The sequence below is a fragment of the Phlebotomus argentipes genome, unplaced genomic scaffold (assembly GCF_947086385.1).
Source record: "Phlebotomus argentipes unplaced genomic scaffold, Phlebotomus argentipes genome assembly contig_2, whole genome shotgun sequence".
Lineage (NCBI taxonomy): Eukaryota > Metazoa > Arthropoda > Insecta > Diptera > Psychodidae > Phlebotomus > Phlebotomus argentipes.
Window position 1 is genome coordinate 1,641,281 of NW_026776162.1, and position 24,321 is coordinate 1,665,601.

The window sequence follows — 24,321 nt, forward strand, 5'->3', positions numbered from 1 at the left end:
TTGTTACTTTCACTTTTTCCTTTAAGCATTTTATAGGGGAGAGTGGAGCGGTTGTGGTAGCCAAATTTGTAAAACCTAACTAATGAAACTGAGGAAGCTTTACTTTTACCAACTTGCCAATTTCTCACGGTATTAATGCTATCTCATGCTCATTCTCTTCACTTGTGTTGAAAGCGAAAATTCGGAGTTCTCACTTTCAGTTGTGCAATTTTGCGAGCTATCTCGAGGATTGCAATGCTTCATTACCGCATTTAACGCTTTGTTTGCACACTATCTTCTAAGCACTCTTGCACCTCACTTCTTCATTCCATCCAGCAATAAAAGGCAAGCCTAAAACTTACGTAAAAAAAGCAGTACAGGTTTTGCCGTGCGATCAAATGGAATTTGGTAACTTTATATGTGTATTTCCCACTTAAACTGTCGATCACCACGAAAGTGACTCCTCTGGAGACAATCTGACCCGACGATCACTAATGGAGATAATTTGCGAAAAGCCGAACGGCGTGAGCGGTAAGGTGTGTGCTGTTCCGCCGAGAAACGAGAGCAGAGTGTCTCGGGCACCAGGTAGTGAGGCGCTGAAGTCATTTGGGTCAGGGTCAGAGTGGAGGCTGCGTAATGAGTGCTGTTGCAAAGCTCTCAACACATTGTTTTCTCTTTCGTTCTCTGTGCGCGCGGGCAGCTTTTTCGAAAGCGCGCGATCTTTATGTAATTATTTGCGCGCGGATATTAGAGTTTCATGGGTGCGCGTGGTGGCCAAGCAAGAGAGGCGGACTCAGCGATCAGTTTCCTGTCGAACGTCGTCGCGATCAGTTGTCTTGTGGCATTGTGTGATCTTGAGAATGGTGGAGACGTCTCGTCAGGAGGACACGGCGCCCCAGAGCGCCCCCGCGCCCTCGCCAGATGATCACTACCAGCCGTCCGTGCGGATGCTGCACATCCCCAAGTGGCCCAACGGGTCGTGCGGCTTCCACCTGTCACGCAGCAAGTGGGACCCCTACCCATGGGTACACCTCGGCGTGCACACGCCTCGTGAGCCCCACTAATTGTTGTCTGTGATTGCAGGTGAGCGGGGTCGATAAGGAATCTCCGGCCGAAGTAACCGGACTGAAGGTTGGCGATTGCGTTTTGGAGGTCAGTTTGTTGCTTCTAATACTGGAATTTCTTAACTTTTGCGCGTCACAACACAGCACAAATGATTTTTCGTCTCGGATACTCTTGCCTCGTGCTTGCGCGCTCGCTCGTGGATTTGATGAGGCAAGCAAGAGAGTTAAAGAAGTTTTCAGCCAAGGCTTGTGCGCCGAAATTTCTTTTACAATCTTCACCGAAGGCAGTGATCTTTTCGCCACTTTTTGCCTTCAAAGTGCGCCAATGAGTTTTATAACTCCTGCAACCAGTGTGTTTACCCTCGAATCGAAATTCGCATAACTTTATTGACTTGCTCTTTCAACTGGAATTTTACCTGGGAGAGGAGAACACTTGGCTGAACGCTCTGAAAAACACACTCTTAAAATTGAATAAGGCTTGATGTTGAGCTGCTTATCAAAATTGGAACACGTGTTGCAACCTTTTACACCGTCTGCTGATATTATTGCACAGCCAATTTGCATATCTTAACAAAAGCTTCAAAATCCCCAAAAGAAGAAGTTGTATTTTGTACCCCCAATTTGCTTATTAGCGATAATAATTCCGCAAAAAATGTGTCATTTTGTTTATTTATCAACTTTTTCTTGTGATTCATCATAAGAGTTGTAAAGACGCGTTTTTCTCTTAATTTAACAGGTTGTTTATGTCCAAATATAATTGGACAGATTATCTTTTTGCTAGTATATATTTCATAACAAATTTATAGACCATGAAAAGATAAGGGGACATCTTCCGTACATAAAGTCGACAGACTTTTAATTTCTCTCCTTGGACTCTCAGGTCAACAGCGAGGATGTCTTGGGCATGAGAATCGCCGAGATTGCCAACATGGTGAAGAGTCGCGCTGACCAAGTGACTCTCTTGCTCTGGAGCACCGGACTGGATCCTCAGTGCGCTCCGGACAGCCTCTGTTGTGGCCCCATGCCACAGAATCTGGAGCGTCTGTCCGCCAGCATGTCCACCATCCTGGCTGCCATGGAATGTCCAGTGTGCATGGACACGATTCCTCCGCCAGCCATCCAGTGCCAGAACGGACATCTCGTGTGTGCCAAATGCCGAATGCGAGCAGATAAATGCCCCGTGTGCCGCGAAAAGTACAGCCTGGGCCGCTCCTTGATCGCCGAGCAGGTCTTCAACTCCCTCCGGGACGCCTTCAATTTGCACGACGAAGTGGACGGAAAGCTCCGGGAGAAACTCTTCGGAGTGAAGAGTGTGAAAGTGCCTTTTATGCGAACAAACAGTCATCAGAAGCCCACGCAATCGGCCACGCAGAAACTCCTGGCGAAGCTCATGGGGAAGGCCACATCGCTGGACAACCTGAGCAGCGGCCGACTTCTGCTTCCTCTGACTGAGAATCCTGTGAATCTCAAGACAAAATCTCTCTCGCACAGTGAAATCTTCGTCACTCCTGAGACTGAGACGGTGTCTGTCATCAGGTGTCCGGGAAAGTTGCCTCCAACTTTGGGCACTCGTCGCCCGCCGTCCTGCCACACATCCACAGAGAGTGTCATAGAGATTGTCGTGCCAAAGCTAGACAACAGCTACAGATGTCCGTGCGGCGAAGAGTGTTCAGCTTCTCTGGCCGGCGCTGAAATTCGCCATCATGTGCTGGAGGGTCACGGAGTGCCCATCCTGACCTTCGGCACGACATCAGCCGAGATCTCCCTGCCTCCCAAGACGCCAATTGAGAATGCCTGCCTCATTCTGCAACTGGAGCAAAAGACCTTCTGGCTGAGGTTGGACATTTCCCAAGGAGATCTCTTCACTTCGGCGCTTCTTCAGGTGATTTTCAGCCACTCCATTAGTATCGTGATTGGAATTCCCAATAATTTGTCAATTTGCTTTCTAGGGTCCATCCTCAGACTGTTCCAGATACCTGCTGGAAGTGGTCGTGCAGAATGTGACTTCTGAGAAAATAATGCAGCGTCAACTGATAATGCGGAATCCCGTCTTCTCCCTCCAGAGCCACTCTTGGCACGACCTCCTGCACCATCGGAAGGGGATTCTGTACACGAAAAAGAGCATCACGTCGACCTTCGATCCCGAAACGGATGTCCTCCTCCTCAGAGCTTCCGTTAAGAGCATGAGCGAAATCGAGTGAACATTCCAAGTTATATTCACCATCGGTGTTCTGCATACATCTGGGCGGTTCCGGAAGGGCGGGTAATTCAAAACACCATACGATTTTCTCTCAAATAAGAACGTTTACACATTTTATTCTCTGTTTTTTTTTTGTCACCTTACAAATAAACTTTTTTGTATTCTCTCAAGTAATTCTATTTATACAAATTTCATGTCCAACCACCCGCCAGTCGCCCACAGAAAACATACAACGGTTTATAAATAATTCACACCCTTTTAGTGGCGACGGAGGGGAGTTTCTGCTTTAAAGTTAAAATTCCATTTAAATCCACTGCACGCGCAAATACAAAAGGACACAGGGGATTTGCTCTGTGTCACTCACAAAATACAATTAATTGTGGTAAAGAATCTTATGTACTTTCACATAAATATAGTGGCTTTTTGTGATAAAAAATTCACCAATCTCTATCAGTTCGTGGGTTTCTTTCTTTGTGTTTCTTTTTTTTCGCTACGCGGAAGTTGAGACGAAACCTGTTCGTCAACTGGAGAAACTCTGACAATTTCCATCACGTGATAACACTATCAGTGAAAATTTCGGCGCTTTATAAAAGGCAAAATGCATTTTCATCCATTTACAGGCTATACAGAAAAATCTTTAAGGCTTCCATCTATGATATTGATACGCTCGATAAACATTGAATTCTAATTCTCTGCTTTAATTAGATATGTTTTAGTGGTTGTAGGTTGGATATCATAGTTTCGATTTTTTTTTCATATTCTCTCGCTCACTACAGCTAAGATAGGATTTAAAAGGTAATTTATTTGTTTTTCTTCTTCATCTTATTGTATTGTTGTTACACAGCCTTGATATATTTAATGCATCTTAAAAAGATATTGAATCAAAGTGAAATCCACTGAAAATTGTCTTAACAACTACATTTATCTGTACACTTTCTTATCTAGCAGCTATAAATAGTTCATGTGTTCATCATCAAATATATTTCATCTAAAGACTAGATTTTCGAATTCTGTCATATTTTTTTATATTATGTATGCTTTTTCATGTCAATTATTTTTCTTTTTTTTGATGGGAAAAGAAGTGTATGAAGAAATTGTATTATTTGTATGAGCAGAAAAAATAATAGAAAGTGTATTCATATACTTTCGCACTTCTCCAAACAATACCAATTCACATTATATGATGAATAAATGTTGGGAACTCTGTGCAGGCGTCTGACAAATTTACCCGCTTATCACTTGCACGAGAGCCCAAAATCAAATGGCTTATGATTAAAATAAAAAAGGAAAGAGACGATTGACAATAATTCACAACCTAATTAAAAGAAAGATGAAATCAAATCCGTATTTACAAGAGATATTTACAAGTGAGGGACTCTTGCCCTCCGCCCGGCGACTCCTATGACTCCTTGTCCGGCTGCTCCATGGGATAGTCTGGCGGGCCGTTCAGGCAGGAGCTGCTCGTGGCGTCCTCGGAAAAGTCCCTCTCGATCGGGGACGTGGGCAGCGAGGAAGCCGACGAGGACGGCGGCGACAGCGATGACGTGGACGACGCCTCCTCGTCAGCGATGCCCGAGTCCTCGGACGATGTGGAGGAGCTGGGAGCCGGGGCCAGAGCACCCGTGGCTCGCAGCGTCTGCTCCAGCTCCAGCAGCTGTCCCATGAAGTTAAAGTTGGGCGAAATGATGGGACGAGCCATCTTCACGACTTTATAGGCCTCATATAGGGACATACACTTGTACCGCATCACATAGGCGATCGCGATCGTTGCACTCCGCGAGATGCCCGCCTGACAATGGAGTAATACTGTGGAACCTTGCTTGCGCGCCTCCTCTGCAAAATAGACAAGAAGACATTTCAATTAATCAAGCCCGCTGGGAAAAAGTAACATATTTCGTCAAAATGCGCCGTACACACAATGAAATTAATCACTCACAAGATAGAGAAAGAGAGAGAAGATCGGCCACAATAGAATGATTCACGCACTTCTTTCTCTCCTGTGGGTTTCTTTCTGGGATGAAGAACCTCTCAGTGCGCACCATCTCTCAGAATTAACAATCAAGACTCATTCATACGTGACACATTCAGTGGCATTGTCGTAAAATATTCCATTCACGGCCAGGATATTATGTGAATCCTGGCAGATATTAACATACTCAATGCCAGACGCACTCAATTTGGCCGGGAGGAAAATTTCGGGCCATTAAGGAAATGGAACAATATCGCTTCTCTCTCTTTCACCCAAATGATAGTCAAATGATGATTCATCCAAATGCATCATTTATTATTATTTCAAAAACACACACACAAAGTCTGTGTTTTCATTTGTGAATCTCAGAATTAATCCACCCTCGTTGCAACCAGGAATTTTGTGAACTGTATTCAAGACCACCCGCTTTTGAGGGTGGAATTAAAAAGGTGACAGAGTTGCTAGGGTTCTAGATATCGCCTTTCCTGTCCTGCCAAAAGTGATTCTCTCATCTCGAAACACCCCATCGCTCAACTCCTCGCCACACGCAAAGGGGTCCAGAACATTAGTGAGGCAAAAATTTTTCTGACGAAACACACACAACACGATACAATGAGGAGATCTATCAAATTTTCCACCCTCCAGTAGCTCCTATTATTACCCTCTCACACTGAATGGCATTACCCTCCCCTAACATGCCGTATATTCGCAATTCCATTGCCGGTAAATGTAAATATTCATACAGAGATAAATTCATGCGATGATGCAGAGTGCAGGAAACCCCGGGGAAGATTAGAATTAGTCGTGTTTGTTAGGGTTCGGGTGGTTTATCGTTGAGCCCCTTGTTTGAGGGTTGGGGAAGGGCATTGTTAAAATTTATGAATCTCCCTCACAATTTGCGCAGGGGTGTTGAGAATTTAAGCAAATTTGCCAATTTTGATTTTTCAGCACATTTCCTCCTTTTCTTTCCTCTCTCTTTCTATACTATATTCCATTTGCGCCTTTCAACTGGAGATCTCTTAGCCATGATGAAATTCCAATGGTGATAAATCACCTTCGGGCCATAACGCGAGAAATGGTTTCTTATCCAAAAGGTACACTGACTCTTTCACAAATGAATGGCCGCGCGGACTGCAGAGAGTGTGTTTTGGCATGAAAATGCAGACTTGTGGCGTGCGAATGTGTTGGCGCACGGATAGAAAAGCCATTGATTTTCTCCTGATCTGTGCGCGCGAAAGGTGATTACAAAAGTGGCTTAAAGACTCGATCTCCACTGTCTCTCACCTCTCACCAATCCCCAATACTTCTCCTCTTCTCGCTCTATTGAACACCGCGCGCACAGTCTTCAACAAAAGCGACTTCTTTCAATTTTAAATATTATATAAATAAACACAGAGCGATGAATCATGTTCATTTTTAGACGTTCTCAATTTATTCATTTGAGGTGGCACGAAGGAGAGGAGCTCCGCGACTGCCAAAAACAATGACTTCGGCTATGAGACTTCTCTTGCACATACTCTCATCGCGTACATTATGTACACACAACTCTGGGCATGATGTGAGCAAATGATGGGTTTTTAATAGAAAGAGTACCACCTTGGGAATCGGAATTTTCTTTTGTCTTTCTCTCTTCATGCCTCCTGCCAAAGAGGCCCCGCACTTTACGCACTGCTTTTGCATCATCATGTCACACGATGGCTCTTAACTTTTGCGCCCCCCGCGCCTTATTTGGCCCGCAGATTCTACATGATGATGCTCTTAGGCAAAATCTCGGGCCCATCTTGCGAAATTCTTCGGGACGTCACACTCTCTCAAATTAAATTAACTGCCACAGGTGATTTGCACCACTTATCCATTCCGAAGCTAATTTACAGTTTTGCGTTAATTGCTGAGGAAAATTAATGGCAATTGTCGTTAGATCAAAGTGGACAGACGCGCTGTATTCCATCATCTGGGGCCACTTGAGCGAGATTTCGGCAAATTTTCAATTTTCATCATATTCATTGTGAGCGACATGCTCAAGAGATGTTTGACGTCATTTGTGTTTTATTGCTTTTCACCCTCAACATTTGTTCCTGACAACTTCACAAAATCCCATGGCGTGTGTGCATGTAACATGTTCCGAGGCGGAACTCTTCACTTGCGATGGCCCCAGGGATGGTTTTGTCACATTTCACCGAATATTTTAACACTATTCCGTTGCCTAGCATTTACACTTGACTTTGACTGATAATTTAATAAGCGAACATTTCTGTACCTTTAGAATCTCCACACAAATCATCTTCAACACTCTGGCGGATTAGCGTTGATCTTTTTCGTGATCAAGCAATAATATGAATAATACCGAGAATTTCATGGTTGTAAATAAAATTCATGCCTCTGCCAAGTTTCCCATGCGCTCGACAGCTATCTCGATTAAAATATTAAATTGATAATTTCGCTTTCTTTGCCCGCACTTCAAAAATTGCAATTACACTCGCCCGAGTTGTGCGATAGGCAATCGTCATGTCGTTGACGTCATCTGCACTCTGATCGCTCCGCAAAGGTCATCGCCAATAAACATTTTCCAATATGGGAGAATAATTTAGCACACTTTGCCAAGTGATTGACGCGATGAAGAACTCGTGTGCAGATGTTGAAGGAATGATTCTCTCAATATTGACGCCAATATTGCACATGTAGATGCTAATTATTGTGCTTCAGTATGTGGTATAAACAGCCATATAGCACTTTTTTCCTCAGACTTCTTGGTGGCCTGCAAATTGCCGGTGAGTCATCGGGCGGACGAAAAATTACACATTTGCACGTCTGACCATTTAAAAAGTCAGAGAGTGCAATGCTGTAATAAGGCTGCCCTGAAATTTACGCCTGTGATTTCCTAATTGAGCTCACTATTCTCAACTGTGACTGCACTCAAATGCAATTTTAGCGTGCATTTTCGCACGGGTCATGGCAAGAGGCAATGACTTATCCCGAAATATGACTACCTCAATTGCATCGATGCAAGTAGAGCGAAGAATATTTTTAAGTTTGTGCGAATTTGACACACAGACGAATTAGAGAAAAGAGGTTTATGACGTCTAATAAAGCCATTTGCGCAAAAACCATGTCATTGCAGTTATTGAGAGTCTCAAAAGCACTTTAGTGAGTCTCTTTTTTCTCCTTTACCCTCAATTGCGAAATGTGCCACTGTGATTCACCCAGGAATACACGCGCTGCAGACAATCTCGTGTGCGCATTTTATCGTATAAATATTGTCTCCCAACCAGAAGAGTATAGAGATTGGGAAAGTGCGTCACTTTCGATGACTAATTGAAAAGCATTTTCCTGCACCCTCGACGCAATATTTGGAGAAGATGTCACACAGGCCCCTTCCGACAACTAATGATTAACACGATCTTCTATCGGTTACAGATCAAATTTCCGCCTGTCAGGCGGAAAGGAGATGAATTTCGCCATGGCATTAGGTTTCCCATTGATTTAATCTCGCACCTCAACCGACACACAACGCCGATAATTCCTCCCCTGTTGCAGCACTCACAAATGCGCTCACCACTCTCGCTTTCGGCTGGGCAAAGATGGGGTGGGTGACACTTTTCCTGCTTGATATCCTGCGGGAGGATGGCGAAAAAAGGGAATTGGTTTGCCAGCGATATGATAACAAAGGAGAGCCCGTAGTCACAAAGTGGTTTTGCTATGACTCACCGTCATCTCCTTTGTCAGGCGCCCCGTACAATTTGAGGATTTACAGTTTGATGGGTTTCCGTAAAGCTCACATTAGGGTAAAGTCGACTGCCTCACCCTCTCAAACTTTCTACCCCCCAAACAAAAACGCACATACCAAAATGGGTAGCACACGGCGACAGCATCCCCCTCTCCAGAGGGATGCTTAATCTTTGTATTTTATGATTAAAAATACGTTGAGGGTCTCTCATGAATGACGCATCGCAGCAATTTTAACAGAAATTCATTTTTTCACCCCTTTGCATTTGTCGTCCGCATACAAAAGCATTTGCTGGCACTTTTCATATCTCAATTCTTTTTTCCTACTCTAAAGAATGGGCCCTTCTTTTGGCCCCGACAATCGAGCCTCGGGAATGCCCTTTATCGCCCTACAAGCCACCAAGTAAATGGAAGTGAATCATTTTTTTCCTTTGCCTGCCCTCCACATAGCATTTCCCAATATGCCAGCCACAGTGATAAACTATACTCATCGGCCTCACTATGTTTGCGGCATTTGTTAAACAACAAGCAATAGTTTATCGAATTATCAGTGTTGAGAAGTGATTAGTGGCTAGAAAACACTTGTTAAATGGAACACGGTGAGTCATATTTGTTACAAATATGAGACATCTCTCATCAAGGTGACCGCCGCGGACTCTCACGATCTTTCACAACTAGTATATTCATTCTTATTCCCACCATTAATGTCCACACATGAAATGCTTAGCGAGATAAAGCACCGCCACACACAGAATCATTGAAGAAAATTTTTCCATCACTCACAATCAACAAATGTCCAAACAATTATTCATACTTGCGGTCATGTTGGGCACATATTTAAATGAAAGTCTTTTATCAATGAATCCCATGTTGACTCTTCTGACCCCCCTCGCTGTCTTATCAGCGATTGTGTGTGTGGCAATTGGTGGGAAATCATTTATATTGGAACAGGGTGCAAAATGTGGTGTCACCCAGACGACAAAAAGCCATCACAGGAAATCTAATGAATCTATCATTTCCGCACAGGAAAACACTTCCAGCCGAAGGTGGCTCAAGATTAGAGGAAGCGAGTGAGATGGAGTGTCGATTGACGGATGGGCGCAGAAAATAGCGGAGCGGAAGTACATCATCTCGGTATTTTCAGCACAGAGCGTGTGCAGGAAGTCCTCCTGGCACTGAGGCAGAGGTTGTAACTTTTACTTCCCACCTCCAAATCACGCGCTATTGCATTTCTTGCACAGGTCTGTAACACTCGCTCACCGTCCTTGTGGACATTCCAAAGCGATCAGTCAAAGAGCCGCGACTTATTCACTGGACGTCGCCGATGATAATCATCTCTCACCCAGATGATTCAATGCCTTTATCTGGACATAATTCAGGATGTGAGTTGTTCTATAGAGAGCAAAAATCTCCTTGAAAAGATTCCACATGGATGCAACTTGAGAATCAAGCCGCGCAAATATTTACCCAAATATTTGCCTAAGAAATTTTTCTCTCTCTCACACTTTAGATAACGCGTGATAATCACCAAGTGATATAGGGTGGGCAAAATAACAACACAGACTCTCGAAAATGACGGCAGTCTTGCGCCAATGCCAGAATTTTGCAAGAAAATCTGATGGTGTGTAGCAACAGTGATTAGAAATTGTATTGCTCACACTAAATGTTTATTTAACACGATGAAGAGAGTGATAAAATGTGATAAATTTTCTAATTATTTATCTGCACATTTTATACGTGCCGAAGGAAGGAAAAAAATCATTGAGCACGTAATATTTTCAAAGACTGTCGACGCGATGACTCACTTTTTATACATCATTTTCAAGTGTTTTTATGCAATCAATGTTATTTGTACACTTATCTCGCTTTTTCTTTATTTGTGTTATATGGCAATGTAGTGTTCCAGTGTCGTCGTATGAATGTTGGTTAATTTTATGTGATAAACACACCAACAATACAATGTGTTAAACATGCCAACACGGTGTGTGAGTCAATGAGACTCGCACTGGAGGCTCTAAAGGGATTTAATCTCAACCCATTTGGCACTTAAAACCTCCTATCGACACCCCTGATTATCATAGATTGATGATGATTCCTGCCTGTCTGTGTAGTTGAGGGCACGTATGTCCTAACATGGTTTCACACTCCGCACATGGCTTATCGGTAGCAAGATTAGTGGCGAATCGATAAGGACATGAAGAGGTCGACGTAGAAAAAATGGGGTTTGATTGGAAATGCCCATTGATAAAGGTATATCGCATCTGCGAGCGCCTGAGTCAAGAGACTCAAACGCACTCTGTATGCGTTTTAGGTGTGTTCCAATGTGAAAGAACAAAAAGCCTTAAGGCAAGGTGACCCAAGGTAACGAGAAACTGGAATTGTGAGCTGCATGGCGGATTGGCTGCGGCACAGGGAAGAGAAAACCGCGCGCGCACAGAGATGAAGAGAGCAAAAGAAATCAGACCGAAGGAGCTACACATTCTCACCATTATTATGCTCACGCCAAACTCATGGGCACATAAATATATTGTGCAAAAATAATATAAATCACGAGACTCACCAATAAATTCATACGCTTCCTGAAAGTACTGCTTAATGTTCTGATGTGGTGTATCGCTGGCCGGAATCTGTTTGTACTGCAGCCCGGGTTTTGGCTTGGCACTCGGTGGCTGGCATGTCACATTCAGTACACAATTGGCACCAACACTGGTGGGATCCACGGCGTCCCGTCCATTGCCGAGCAGCAAATGAGGAAATACTGGTGATGCTGGATGTGTCTCGATGTCAAATTGGGACTCGATATCTGCTAATGAGAGAAGACGAAGAGCTAAATTAAACACCCAGGCCACAAGAAGATACATATATACGGAGAGAGTCAACATTTGGGCATGTGGGGGGCCTTCGGTTTTACATTTTTCCTCATACCGATGAAATTTTCGGTTTCTCTGGCCTCCCAATGAAAATATGAGATTTTTTGCGCCGAATGATATCATGCCGGAATAGAGATTTGTGCTCCTTATTTCTTCTTCGTGCACATAATAGGATAATTGGCGATTATAGGCCATCTCGATAGCCTTGCTCATCCAGAACCAGTTCCCAATCACAAACATCACCCCGTGTGGCATTCTCGATGTGATGACACAAACCCCCCTATCTCCGGGCAGAACTAATCCATTCAAATTGAATTCTTTAGACAAGAAGTGAGCTGCGACTTATTGTTATTTAAAGCAGATTTTAATATGCGAAAGTCAGACGGTGTCGTATGCAACAGATGACTCAACAGACAGATCTTCATTTGGGTGTGTATGGCGATGTTCTCAAACTTCTCTCTCTCACTCTTTCTCTGTCGCTCTTGCCACTTGAATAGCCATTGATGACATAGTCGCATATTTATGGACATATTTTGCAAGTGTAGCCAAAGAGGAAATGTTAAGGATCTGCCAGTCAGCTAAAATCGGAGCTGATGCTCATGGAGTGGGGGACAGCGCAATAACTTGGTCATTGATCGCGATCATGGATGTCCTTGTAGTGACAGATCGGCATGAGTATCGATCTCGCTGTGAATTTACAATTCACCTCCACCTCCTGTCCCCGCATTTGCCACCAATATCGCCACCACTAATTGAGTGATTCATAAAGCAATTCACTCTCGAGGTTGTGATCTCTCTGGGTGACTTTTCCGCGTGCTTTAATACTTTGGCGTTCCTTATTGCGTCTCGCTGTGTCAAATTTTTTTTTCGTCTCTCCTCTCCTCACGATCTTTCGCCGCCGCCCCGCGATCTCGCACATTCACAACGTGCGCCCCAACAAGTCCCAGAGCCATGGCAAAAATGACCATTTCTTGTTCCGCTCCGCCACAACAGCCACAACACTATTTTAGTCCACTGCGCGATCGCAAATATGCTCCTGCGGTGATTCAATGCGCGGAAATTTTCTTAAAATAAAATGGCTGTGCCGACCTCTTGTCTCTCTTGCCTTCAACTTCTCTCTTAGAGGCTGTCGAGTACATCGCGGAGTGTATTTTCAAAAATACTCGCCCTCCCGCCTCGCCCCCGTCGTCTCGCGGGACGCGATCTTCAGCAGAACGGCAGCGCAAGCAAAAAAGCCACCACCATGTGTTGTGATATAAATTTATTTTGGAGACTCCGCAGGCCGTGTGTGGAGATTTCCTCTTAAATGGGAAGCATGTTCACTCCAAAGTCTCGCTCTTGCTCATTGGCACACGGAAGTGGGTGGCTCGTGACTGCGCGACTTTGAGAAGTTGCTTGTTTTTGCAACGATTAAAATTGCCTATCTCTCTCACGTTGTAGAATTATTACCAGCAACATGATGAAAAGTGCGATGGATTTTTGCCATTGGAGACAACATGGCATTTTATTTCCCGCCACACACCAGACCATCTAATATTGGATCTCAGGTCTATAAATAGGGGGCCAAAATAATTGAAAATATTTATAATGCTTCATGATTGTGGCGATCTGACTAATCGCTCTATGATCTAAATTTACTTTTACGCACAGCACTTTTGGCGCAAATTAATCCATCGTGATAGAAACACAACTGCTATTTTCTCACATTTTACGACGGATTGTCCCCCATTTATTTCTGCAATGGAGAAAAGCCAATGGGAAATGCCAGAGAAGATTTTCTGATGTTCGCATTTATAGACGATCCGTATATAAACAATGCATAAATTTTACGCTGAACGGATTAAAAGAAGTAGGACAGCTTAGGATGCTTCCTCGTTTATGAAAAGCAGAGGAGAAAAACTAGGAATCAGAGAGTGATTGCTTGATGAGATATGCACATGAAGACCCTCGCGAAATGCTGTAATCTCATAAAACACCACACATTTTACTCATTATCGCATTCATTCTGTATAAACATGATCTACATTTTTTCTCGCGATTTCAGCTCATTTTTCTTTCATTCCATTGAGAAATTAGATGCCTCTTTCTCATGCTCACTCTTCCGTTTCGATAGTAACATCCCATTGGACTTGCGATTTTTACCAACTTCCGAATGGAATGGCAAATGGAACAATTTCTCTCCATCTCCCCCATTCATTTCCCACCCATTGAGCATCGAGCACGATCCCACGCAATCTTCCGGTAATTTAAGTTGGGGTACAGCTCCACTGAGACTCATCACATGGCATCACATGAGTGCTCATGGCTTTGTGAATGGACTCCGGGGTTGGCATGGAATCCCATTGAAGAGTTTCGTCATTTCACTGGCATTTCGCTTCTGATGGAGAATGGTGAAATGGTGATGGCATGGGGCAGTTATTTTTCCATAAATAATCCCGCTGTTTTGGCGCTATTTCGGGCAATTTGGCAAATTTATTGCCACCACCGTCGCATCCTGACATGTGTGGCATCTTTTGGGGAAGTCAACTTGAGGGACAATTTTCCCGGAAAAACTTCACACACAGCACTAGCGAAGGAAGTGTGATTCAGTGGATCTGTGTGTGGACTTTATTGACCGTATTTGCCGAGGGTGTGAAGCACCCGCTTTCGAGGATTGAGTAATGTACATTTCATGGGAATTATTTCGATATTCAGACAGTGTGTTTGCGCCTCTTTCAGGCCCACAAATAAACATTACTAATCAGTCTCGCTATGGCATCCACATCTAAGACACGACATCCTTTGTGATGCGCCTCAAATTCCAGCAATTTAACTTTCAGCTCACGACATTCCTTTCCATATTACTAATGACCAGAGTCTCTCGCTCCTCAGAATTATTGCATACACGAGAATTCGTGGCTGTGATTCACTTTCGCAGGAATTCCCATTTTCGGGGCGCCTCTACTCCTCCTCCTCCTCCAACTTACCACAAGACACAGCTGGACTAGAGCAACTCCGGCTGAACTTTCGACTGCCCGATGCCGCTGACTCCGAGGCGGGGTACATGCTGTCGCAATCAGGACTGCCCGGGGTGGATGGTGAGGAATCCCGACGCCTCCGGTTGTAGTCTTTGTGGTTGGCTCCTATGCAGATTACATAGAAAGAGAGAGAGAGGACAAGAGTTAGATTGCTGGCAAAAGGCATTCAGTGCACTTAGCTAGAGCGTCCCCACAACCTCTTGCGAATAATATAGAGACAAAATTGCAATTAATTGACCACCTTTTGACTCTTTATGCAAATATCTTCAATGGTTTTGTTCACTTGCATACGCTTTTCACGTGACTTCTTGCACTCACAGAGGTGTGAGACTTTGCGAAGGAAATTTACGGAGAAGAAAAACTGAAATATTAGAAGTTAGAATTGCTGTCCAACAAGTCACAAGTACGACCTATCACTTGGAGGGATTTTCACTTCCTTATGCTATGACGGTTAGAATATTAATCCCGATATCGCGCAACGTGATAAAATTCTGAATTTCATGGTTTTAACGGCTTTCTATTCAGGTGATAGATTACACTTTCATTGTGTGATCATTCCATGATGTCACCACATCAAACAGTTACAAATTAGCCAACCAACACGGCGACCGAACAAAAAGATCCCATGAAATGTTTCGTGAAAGATTTCCCCACGTTCTAAGCCTTTTTCAATTGCAATTTTCATGAAATGAATGCACACAATTGTAGAGCATTTTTAATCGATTCTCGGAAAATCCTCGCATTGTTTGATAAAGACAAAAAATGCCTTCACAAACTTCCCCTCCCGCCGCGGACGCCCATCGGCGCACGTCCAGGAAAGTGGTATTGACTACTCGGGCTAATGACTTTTTACGGTATTAAATTGGATCCAATTTAAATTGAGAACAGTTTGATGTTAATGCTTCAATGAGCACACAAACGCTCTCTCATCTCATCACTTCCGGATACACAGCAGAAACTCCAAAATAGTAAGCGCGACTCGAGCTGAGATTGAAAGAGACTCTAGAAGTGCACAATTCTCTGACATAATTACACAATTATTCTACTATTCTCTTCCAACTCTTGTTCGCTGTTCCCATTTCAGACACAGTTTTGCTCACATTAGATTCTTGTCCGCCAGCAATTCACAATTTCTTTTTTATCAGACACTCAATTTATAGGAAGTTTTCTATCTTCACACACGCTGCACACCATCGCAATTGTCACGAATGTTGGACTTTTTTTTCTCTCTCCATGTCTCGCTCTTCTCTCAATGTTCGTTTGATTTAGCACAACTGCCACAGCATTCGCAGTTAATTAAACCCCGCTCGACCAATTTTCAAATAAAACTCTACGCGCGAAATGTGTTTACGATGGCTGACTTGGTGGGACACAATCGATAAAAATTCTACCTCTAATTGCCATAAAATTTTTCAACACGAGAGCGAGAAAGAGGCACATTTTTTTTCATCCGCGTTGTATGCATTTAAATGGAAATAAAAATGAAATCGTGTAAGAAGGTACACTTACAAGTAACACAAACTTCGCATAGCCGCTGGTCTGACACGGCACTATTCTCGATGACTCACCCATGCTTTATATTTGTGAATCGTACACTTCTATGCATGTGTTCCCTCTCCCAGCAGATACACACCGCACACAGAGTGTTAAAAAAGCCAGCTTAAACACAATACCACATTCGTGCTAAACCCATCTTACTACAGGATTTTTTTTCCTCTCCTCTTCACCTACTAATTATGATTCTCTCTGTTTTCTGCGTAATCAATTTCCCATTGATTCCCCACAGTCACACATTACCCCTGAACCCGAACGAGAGAAGAAGCGAGATGACTGTTTATAAGTTGGGAATAGAGAAAAACCCAAAGTACACAAAACAACGTGTTTGTACATTCTTTTTCTTCTCTTTGAAAGCCACGTACAGAAGCCTTTGCTTATGAAAATGGTGTATTTACATGATTTTTCTAAGAAAACGACGACAGTGTGAAGGAAAAGTCCCATTCTCTGCACGCCGAGTCGCATGAAATGCTTAGTCAAGTGCCCTTCGTGATGAAAGGTGTCATTTTTCGCAGGAAAGCGTAATTATAGCATGCTGTCATTCATGGAAAAAATCTTAGTCAAGCTAGTTATTGCTGGACTTCTTTATAAAACATCAACTTTATCCTCTTAGAGCACCAATAAGGATTATTTTGAAATATTATAGCAAGTTTGGGGTTCATAGGATCGATGTTTATGGCAAGTGATCAATCCACTTATCGGATACGGATATCTTCTGACCCGCTTTGCAAGACAGGTCAAATGCCGTAAAGAAAATTTTGATCGCAATTTTTGGGCACCTGGCAGGTTTGCATATATGTTGAAGAATGTGACCAGGAATGGCCGAAAACTTACCTATTTTATTAATCGGCATGAAGCGAAGTACCAAACAGGGTGATTCACGCTTTAACCGCATTTTTTCGTGTGTGTTATGTAAGAATTAAGTCTTGTCTAAAATAACTTTACACTATTCTTAGCTTAGGAATTAAATGCACTGAAAGGGTGGCTTATATCCTTGATGCTCTGCTGACGGTGGAAAAGGGCATATTGGGCTCCTTCCTGTGCCTGCGAGCAGATGTACAGCAGTCGCACTTCCGAGAGAGAAGTTGGGTAAAAAAGAAGAATCTGTGTGATTCCCAAATGGTGTTTGGGAGTGTTCACCGCAGAATGTTGAGATTTTTTCACTCAGAGTTGCGTATCCTCGAAGCACACTAGTCAATTTCGGGTCACTTTTTACAACTTCACAATTTGCTAGTCACTTGTTTTCAGTACAGTCGTATAAACACTAGGTATTTGAATATGGCAGATTGTTCAGGTTTCACGATTTTCCCTTCCGAAACGACTCCCGTCTATTCCATTCGAAAGTTCATAGTGAAATAAACCGAGTGAGACTCTCTCTGGCACAGCAGAGGCACAGCTATTGGGATTTGTGTACATGGATGGGCGGGAGTGTGCGTGAGGTGGCTTCACACATTCACAGGCGCACCACAGGGTGATGTGGCGATCATGAGAGGATTCCGAGGGCCGAAGGTGGCTCGAGAGGCGCACTTTTCCGCCTTGGTGACCACCCTGTCGAAGAAGTTGAATCGAGCGGGTCCGGTGACTTTCAACACACGCCAAAACCAGTTACACCATCCCGTAAGTGAGTAAACGCGACTCACCACTACCAGCGACGGGGCCTGAGAAACGTCACGGCATTTGTTCGAATGACTCATCCAAGTGAGTGCCGATTGGCTCACAATTTTACAAACAGCTGCCCATGAGATTGTGTGCGCGCGCTCTCTCTGCCTCTCATCAAATTCATTTTATGTACATATCTCCCATTCGACATACCTATTGTGTATTTTCGGTCGTTAATTTATTTTTCATCAATAAATTTATAGCATTTTTTCATACAATTCAACACTATTTTGTCAGCTCAATTCACCTGAATCGAAAACATTCGCTCTTGCCACCGCCAGAGCCACTCATAGGCACATTGATTTTCACATGAACCCTATGCTAAAGTCAAACTCACCTTGATGCCTCACTGAGGCTCAAGTATACTTTTGAGTCACTCTCGCAGAAGACACATAAAAGCATAAAAGTCTTCCCGCGGAGCATCGCAAATGCGAGATTAGTAGATTAATAAGCATATATACACATTCAATAGCATGTTGCAGCGTGAGATATTTTCTCACATGAGAGTCGGTGTTTGTGACTCTTTCATCACACGGGGCTTGGCTCTCATTTGGTGGTTTTCAAGAAAGCCAAACGTTACTTACCTTGCAAGGTCTTTCAGGCCGACGCCATATACATGCATATATCCATCCGACCGCTACCAGAAATATTAGGCTGGGTGAAACGCGACAGCATAGCAACATTCTCCGGCTTGAGACACTTTGCCAAAGTCAGATGGAATTTTGAACTCAAGCTCAAGAAGTCTTTTTTCCTCAGCCATACCAAAGAGAGTTCTTCAAACACGACGTCATCTTCTGATGATGCAAACTTTCGCGTGCTGTCGTTTATTATGGAAATTTGGCGATCTCGAGGAAAGGATTACATTAGTCATTCTATTCTATTCAAGCATGAAAGACAGACAATTTTTGGATCACCCTATCGTGGCTAGAACTGGTTAGTCAACAAAGGCAGGCCCAGAAAGTGTTCTGGGTAATTAATGTGAAGCTTATTAATGCTAAATACGATAAGTTGATAGATTAAATTAGGGACGAGGAAAGTCATAATCCAACTGAATGCACACAATCCTATAATTCCTTTGCAACATATTTTAAGGTGGTGCCTCTCATTTCTCAATACATTTAACTATCTATTTACATGACCGTTCAACGATTAAGCCCTGCTCTAGCGGGACTGTGAGAGACTTAAAGAAAACTGTCCAATAAATTCAATTCATATAAAAGGTGGAATTAGTATCTCATGATTAACGGACTATAAATTTTACTGAACTTTCATACTCGAGTGTGGAATTTATTCGATATTTTGCAATACACGCTAAAATCGAGAACATACTCTCCGCAATGGAGAGCACTCAAGAGAAGTATTTCGCTGAATTGCTGGGGTTTGTCTTCGGCGGAGATTAGCGAAAATCCCACCATAATCCATCTTCTGCTGCCAATATCACCTCGATGATCTTCAAAATGACACACTCAGCGAGTGAAAGCCAATGAACAGCATTAACTGCAATTGAAATTCAATGCAGTGATTAATAGCATTGTTAGTGTTATTAATGCCAATGAAAGAGGAAATATTTCTGGCATAACTAAGTGAAACTCATGCGTATAATTAATGAACATTGTTACAATGAGAATTCGATTGGTAATATTGGACTACAATTCAAATTTATGACCACATCTTGAGCGACATTCTCACATTTGACCCCCGGACGGAGTCTCTCGCGTGCAATCTCAAGCATTTCAACCCCAAAGAGTGGTAAAATGTAAATTTTATGAAGCCTCTTTTCGGCAACAGGAATTCCCATTCGCCTCCGACACCACCCCAATTGAATTTCCTGCAGTTGGTGAATTGGAAATTGAACTAATCGAATTCACTTCAATTTTGCCCAAAATACAATGATGGCAATTGCCTGCTCTCCTCTTGATTTCATTCTCCAATCTGCAATTGTTATGGCGGATGGCGAAAATGAAATACAATCCCAAGTGCTGTTAAATAATTAAATTTAGGGCTGTTGCGGTGCGAAACTCAATTTCAGTGTGGCAATTTCGTTTATTGTGAAAGTCTGTTTCTTGACTTTTTTTCACCAGCCCTTGTTGCCAATCTGCCAAAAAAAAACTGCTTAACCCTCGTGCAGCCCTAAAGTAAAATCACAGGAAGAGTCGCAAAAATGATGACTATTATTCCGATAACGACCAGATCAGACTTAAGGGCAGAATGAGGATTAGTCATGCACTCACTGCACTCATAAAATCACCCCTAGAGTCTATTTTTTGTCCCCAGAAGATAATTACTAGTGAAATAAAATTCCTCTGTGATTTTTATCTCAGGGATTTTTGCAGATCCTGCCGTTTTCCCTTTCATCCTGAGTGAATTCTCGAGTCCACTGATAAGGCAGGTTGAATTTTTGCCAATGACTAATGCCTGACTTTGAGAGATGATGGTGCAGGTAATTTTTTGGGGAATAGTATGTGATTATTCAGGGACGAAAAAATCACACTTATGACCAAACGAGAGATACGATAGGGGCCAAAATGCGGGGGCCTTTCGTGTGGGGCCAGCAAAGGCCAGCGATACGTCGTATGAGTCTTTATCAATTGAAAGTAAAGTACTATTGTGATATATCACCTGCAGACAATTAGTCATTTCGCCATTTAATCGAACCAAGGATGATAAAGTGCTGTATAGTGCTCCATCCGCTGATACAGGTGGAAAGCGTTGAGGGTGAGAGTGGATATGGTTGTAAGTGTCACGATAAGGGCTGATAGCAGATGCTCAAATGTGTTGTGTCTCTTTTGCAAATGCCCAAAAATATTCCCCGCATGGAAACTTGGCATTTGAGAAGTCATTTTCTGGCCATAAACCTCCCTCCTGAGATGACCATGACCGGGCTTGATGGCTTTTCGGCTTATGACTCATGCTCTGGGTGATCTCAATCCCACTGATGATGAAGATTTGTATTCCAGATGCCACGAGGAGCGCACTTCAGTCCAGATTATGGTCATGAAATGGAGCAGAGTGACTAATGATTAACAATACCCTCATCATGCTAATTAAATTTAATTAAACTGTGTCTTTAAACTCCCAATAAAATTACACACTTTCTGGGGAACTTCAGCCATTATCAATTTATAAACTCCTCACCACTGGTATTCCATCTCGATATGTTATTTTGTATTGACGAGTTGCTCAGAGCGCGATAAGAAGTTGGACTTTTTCCACACTTTTCAACTGTAAAAACCAAATCAAAACTACGCTACGACTGATTAAAGTACTCACCGAAAATGGATTTTCATTTCGGATCGTGAACGCCGTTATCGTTAATTTGGAAAATACGTGCAGATGCACTCACTGAACCGTAGCTAATCATACTGCAACTCACCCCAAGTTGTTTAAAAGGGCAGCAAAGAGAATCAACTAAAACTCCCACTATTTTCCACACAATTTTCCTTTGGCATTACAAATGAGTCAAATGGTGATGACATTCGTCAGATTCTCACAATGATTCTCATCAATTCGTCACTCCATTTGTTCATCCCGGCTGCTGAAGGGCGCCAAAGGGGCGCGACTCAACTGGGCTGGGGTAGTCAATGGCAAGAGACGCATGTTGCTTGAGATAAATGGGAAAACACTCGTTGAGAGCATCCTTACAATATCATTTAATAAAACAATTTTCATCTTTGCCTCTCGGTTTTTCTGCTGCGACCGCATGCTTGAAAACAACCCCTAAACAAGGCAGGGATGTACTGAGGAGGAAGCACTTCACGATCGCCGAAGGGAGTCTCTTGTGCTCGCTAGAAAAATTACTCATTACGAGATCATCGTAAACAATGGCTTTCAAAAATAGCCTCCCAAACTCAAAAATAACATCAACAAATAATTGATACCGCTTAAAACAATAAACGATCCCAACTTTAACGCATCCAACTCATATAGAACGATGTTTACAAAATAGGGAAATGTGTTACGAGAACGCTAGAAATCATCCATGTCTGATTCACAGGATCCCCATTTAGCTTTTCCAGGTGATATACTTTCAAGTGATTCATAAAAGGAACATTTGTAGCAATTGATCACTGTTGTGTGACGAAAACTATGCCTGATTCACCTGAAAGATGACAACATTGCCTGTGAAAGAGCGCCTTTGTTGTGACGAAATCCACATTTTGTCACGCGCAGGATCTCAGGTAAAACGCTCAAATCAACCCCTACGCTCAATTTCACGTGAAATTCGCGATAAGCCGCCGGTGGATTAATTGATGATGACAATTAGAAATGGGTGATGATAACCGTATGGCCCAAAAGCCTAAACACAAATTATGAATAGGAAATTGTGCAATGAATGACCTCATTTGATTACGTCCGGAGAGGACAAAGCATAAACAAATGGAATTGCGCCAGATTGTGTTTTCTGGAAAATTTTCCTCACCGCGGGAAAAACCGAAGCGTTCCATTGAATTTATTTTGTTCTGTGGTCTGGCGGAGACATCACAAATTGTATAGTATTTTCCAGAAAATGCCCCACCACGAGCTTCATCGCGGTGGTGAAGTGAAGTTATGTGAAGAAAACCTCTGGAATCATTAGTCACAATTTTTGCAAGAGTTCAATATGATTTTCATCATTCCAGCGTCGTGATAAAATTCTCGTGATTCCTCACTGAGTCACGCTGTTTCCCTTGTTATGCTTCGCGCGAACTCCAGCTGGTCGCACGCGGAGGCAGCTGTCGTTTCGCGGATGCCGTGGGCGTGAGAATCGAGCCCCCGACGAGAAGAGGAAACCATCCGGATGCGGCTCTGCCTCTCCTTCTGCACCCTTTTCGACTGTGCCCAAGGAGACAATATCTGGTGCACGTGAAGCTTCTATTCTCAACTTCTGTATCAGCATTTCACTTGTTTTTCAATGAATAATATTCTTAGTCATTGAGTTCAAATGTACATACAAAAAATGAACCATTAATAAAATCATACACGACGTAATAATACAGTTTTGAGCGTTCAGTGCTTTTTGTACCAAATTTAACATTCTTTTTCCTTGAAATCAACCAAGATCTGATCCGCTGATTTGAAATATAATTGTTCTATTCTATTTTCTTGGCAAGTTTTTGTTCCTTTTCTATATCAAAGATGTTTCGATAGCCTTAACTGTGAAGTTCTCCAGTTCGAGTCGTCTTTTAAGCTTGGGAGTTTTGAATAAAAATGAGTCAAAACAATGACCAACTACGCAGTTTAATATGCATTACAGGTATTACATATGCAGCATAACAAGGAAATGAGTAATTTTGAAAATTCCTCAAAATTGCGAATGCGTAAATGTTTTGAATATTTTCCAATTATCGACTGCTTCTGTCGCACAATAACGAGTTCCCCGCATGGCCAGTGCTGCGAGATATTCGTCCCTTGGCCGGCGGTGCACTATTGGGAATGACGCAGTCCGGGCGGGGGTGTGAGTTGAGCTGCACATGTTCGCCCCTGCGTCTCTCTGATGAGTCACTCATACCCGCACACAGTCCGGAATCATTGCATAATTGAGATGATTTTTTCGGCTGCTCGCCCTCCGTGGCGTCACTCGGCCACCCCACGCAGCCTCCCCGGGCCGCAGAGGGCGATAAATGATAAATTTAATAAAGTGCGTATGATTGGTGTGACGCCGTTTCTACCGAATTCATTCGATTAACTGCGTTGTTTGCTGTCTGGCACCGAGAGTGAGTCATTTTGCATCCCTCCCGAAGGTTCAGCAGGACGCGCAGGTCGGGGAAGTGCAGGCGAGACTCAGGCCCGAATGTAAATTGGCCTGATGTGCCGTCTGCAACCCCTTTCACTCGAAGGGCTCTGCTTTACGTGGAAAAACACCCCGAGCGGCGGTCAGGAGTGCACTGGATGCGTCACAGTCGATCAGATGACTCCGAGTTGACCTCAGAGATATGCAAACACCGAGCATACGGCCACGCGCACTAGTCTGTGTATTGGAGCAAATATGAAAAATTACCTCACTCTATTTGCACAAAATCCAGTCATCGATCATAAATAAATCATAATCAGTTATGTTATGTACTTTTCAAGTACAACGCGCTCGAGTACGATTTCTTTCCGTACCCTTCATCGGCGAAGTAGTAAAAGTAGCTGATAGTAGCCGATAAGTGTGGGAAAATTTCACGAAATTCACAAATTTCAGCGTTTTCGCGAAATTTCTAAGACACCGCGAAATTATCTGATGATTTGATCACCAGAGAACGGGTGATTTTTTATGGAGTATAGAAGCTTCTTCGGGGCCAAAGCTCTTTTTTATCGATGATAA

The 24,321-nt window shown here is 43.1% G+C and overlaps 2 protein-coding genes across 3 annotated transcripts; one reads left to right on the plus strand and one right to left on the minus strand.

Moving 5' to 3' along the window:
- The first annotated feature begins 839 nt into the window (after positions 1-839).
- LOC132264841 (uncharacterized) lies at positions 840-3,283 on the plus strand. The gene is made up of 4 exons (XM_059765169.1): positions 840-1,004; positions 1,063-1,131; positions 1,924-2,925; positions 2,993-3,283. Exons 1-4 carry the CDS (start codon positions 840-842, stop codon positions 3,242-3,244), a joined length of 1,488 nt encoding a protein of 495 aa, XP_059621152.1. The 3' UTR covers positions 3,245-3,283.
- A 44-nt stretch (positions 3,284-3,327) lies between these two features.
- LOC132264712 (dual specificity protein phosphatase 10-like) lies at positions 3,328-17,737 on the minus strand. Of its 2 annotated transcripts, none has more exons than XM_059764999.1 (4): positions 17,211-17,737; positions 14,772-14,927; positions 11,496-11,738; positions 3,328-5,076 (listed from the first exon to the last, which is right to left on the minus strand). In XM_059764999.1, exons 1-4 carry the CDS (start codon positions 17,269-17,271, stop codon positions 4,643-4,645), a joined length of 894 nt encoding a protein of 297 aa, XP_059620982.1. In that variant the 5' UTR covers positions 17,272-17,737; the 3' UTR covers positions 3,328-4,642. The 2 variants fall into 2 exon arrangements, with proteins under 2 accessions (XP_059620982.1, XP_059620980.1); XM_059764997.1 differs by having other exon boundaries at positions 11,496-11,741.
- Positions 17,738-24,321: the final 6,584 nt, after the last annotated feature.

Bases quoted from the DNA above. Each gene is read 5' to 3' on its own strand.
- LOC132264841 (XM_059765169.1), top strand. From the start codon at position 840: ATGGTGGAGACGTCTCGTCAGGAGGACACGGCGCCCCAGAGCGCCCCC. The intron at 1,005-1,062 runs GTACACCTCGGC...CTGTGATTGCAG, and splicing joins AGTGGGACCCCTACCCATGG to GTGAGCGGGGTCGATAAGGA. The intron at 2,926-2,992 runs GTGATTTTCAGC...TTTGCTTTCTAG, and splicing joins TCACTTCGGCGCTTCTTCAG to GGTCCATCCTCAGACTGTTC.
- LOC132264712 (XM_059764997.1), bottom strand. From the start codon at position 17,271: ATGCGGTTAAAGCGTGAATCACCCTGTTTGGTACTTCGCTTCATGCCG. The intron at 14,928-17,210 runs GTAAGTTTTCGG...TAATCTGCATAG, and splicing joins CATGCCGATTAATAAAATAG to GAGCCAACCACAAAGACTAC. The intron at 11,742-14,771 runs GTAAGTTGGAGG...TTCTCTCATTAG, and splicing joins TAGTCCAGCTGTGTCTTGTG to CAGATATCGAGTCCCAATTT.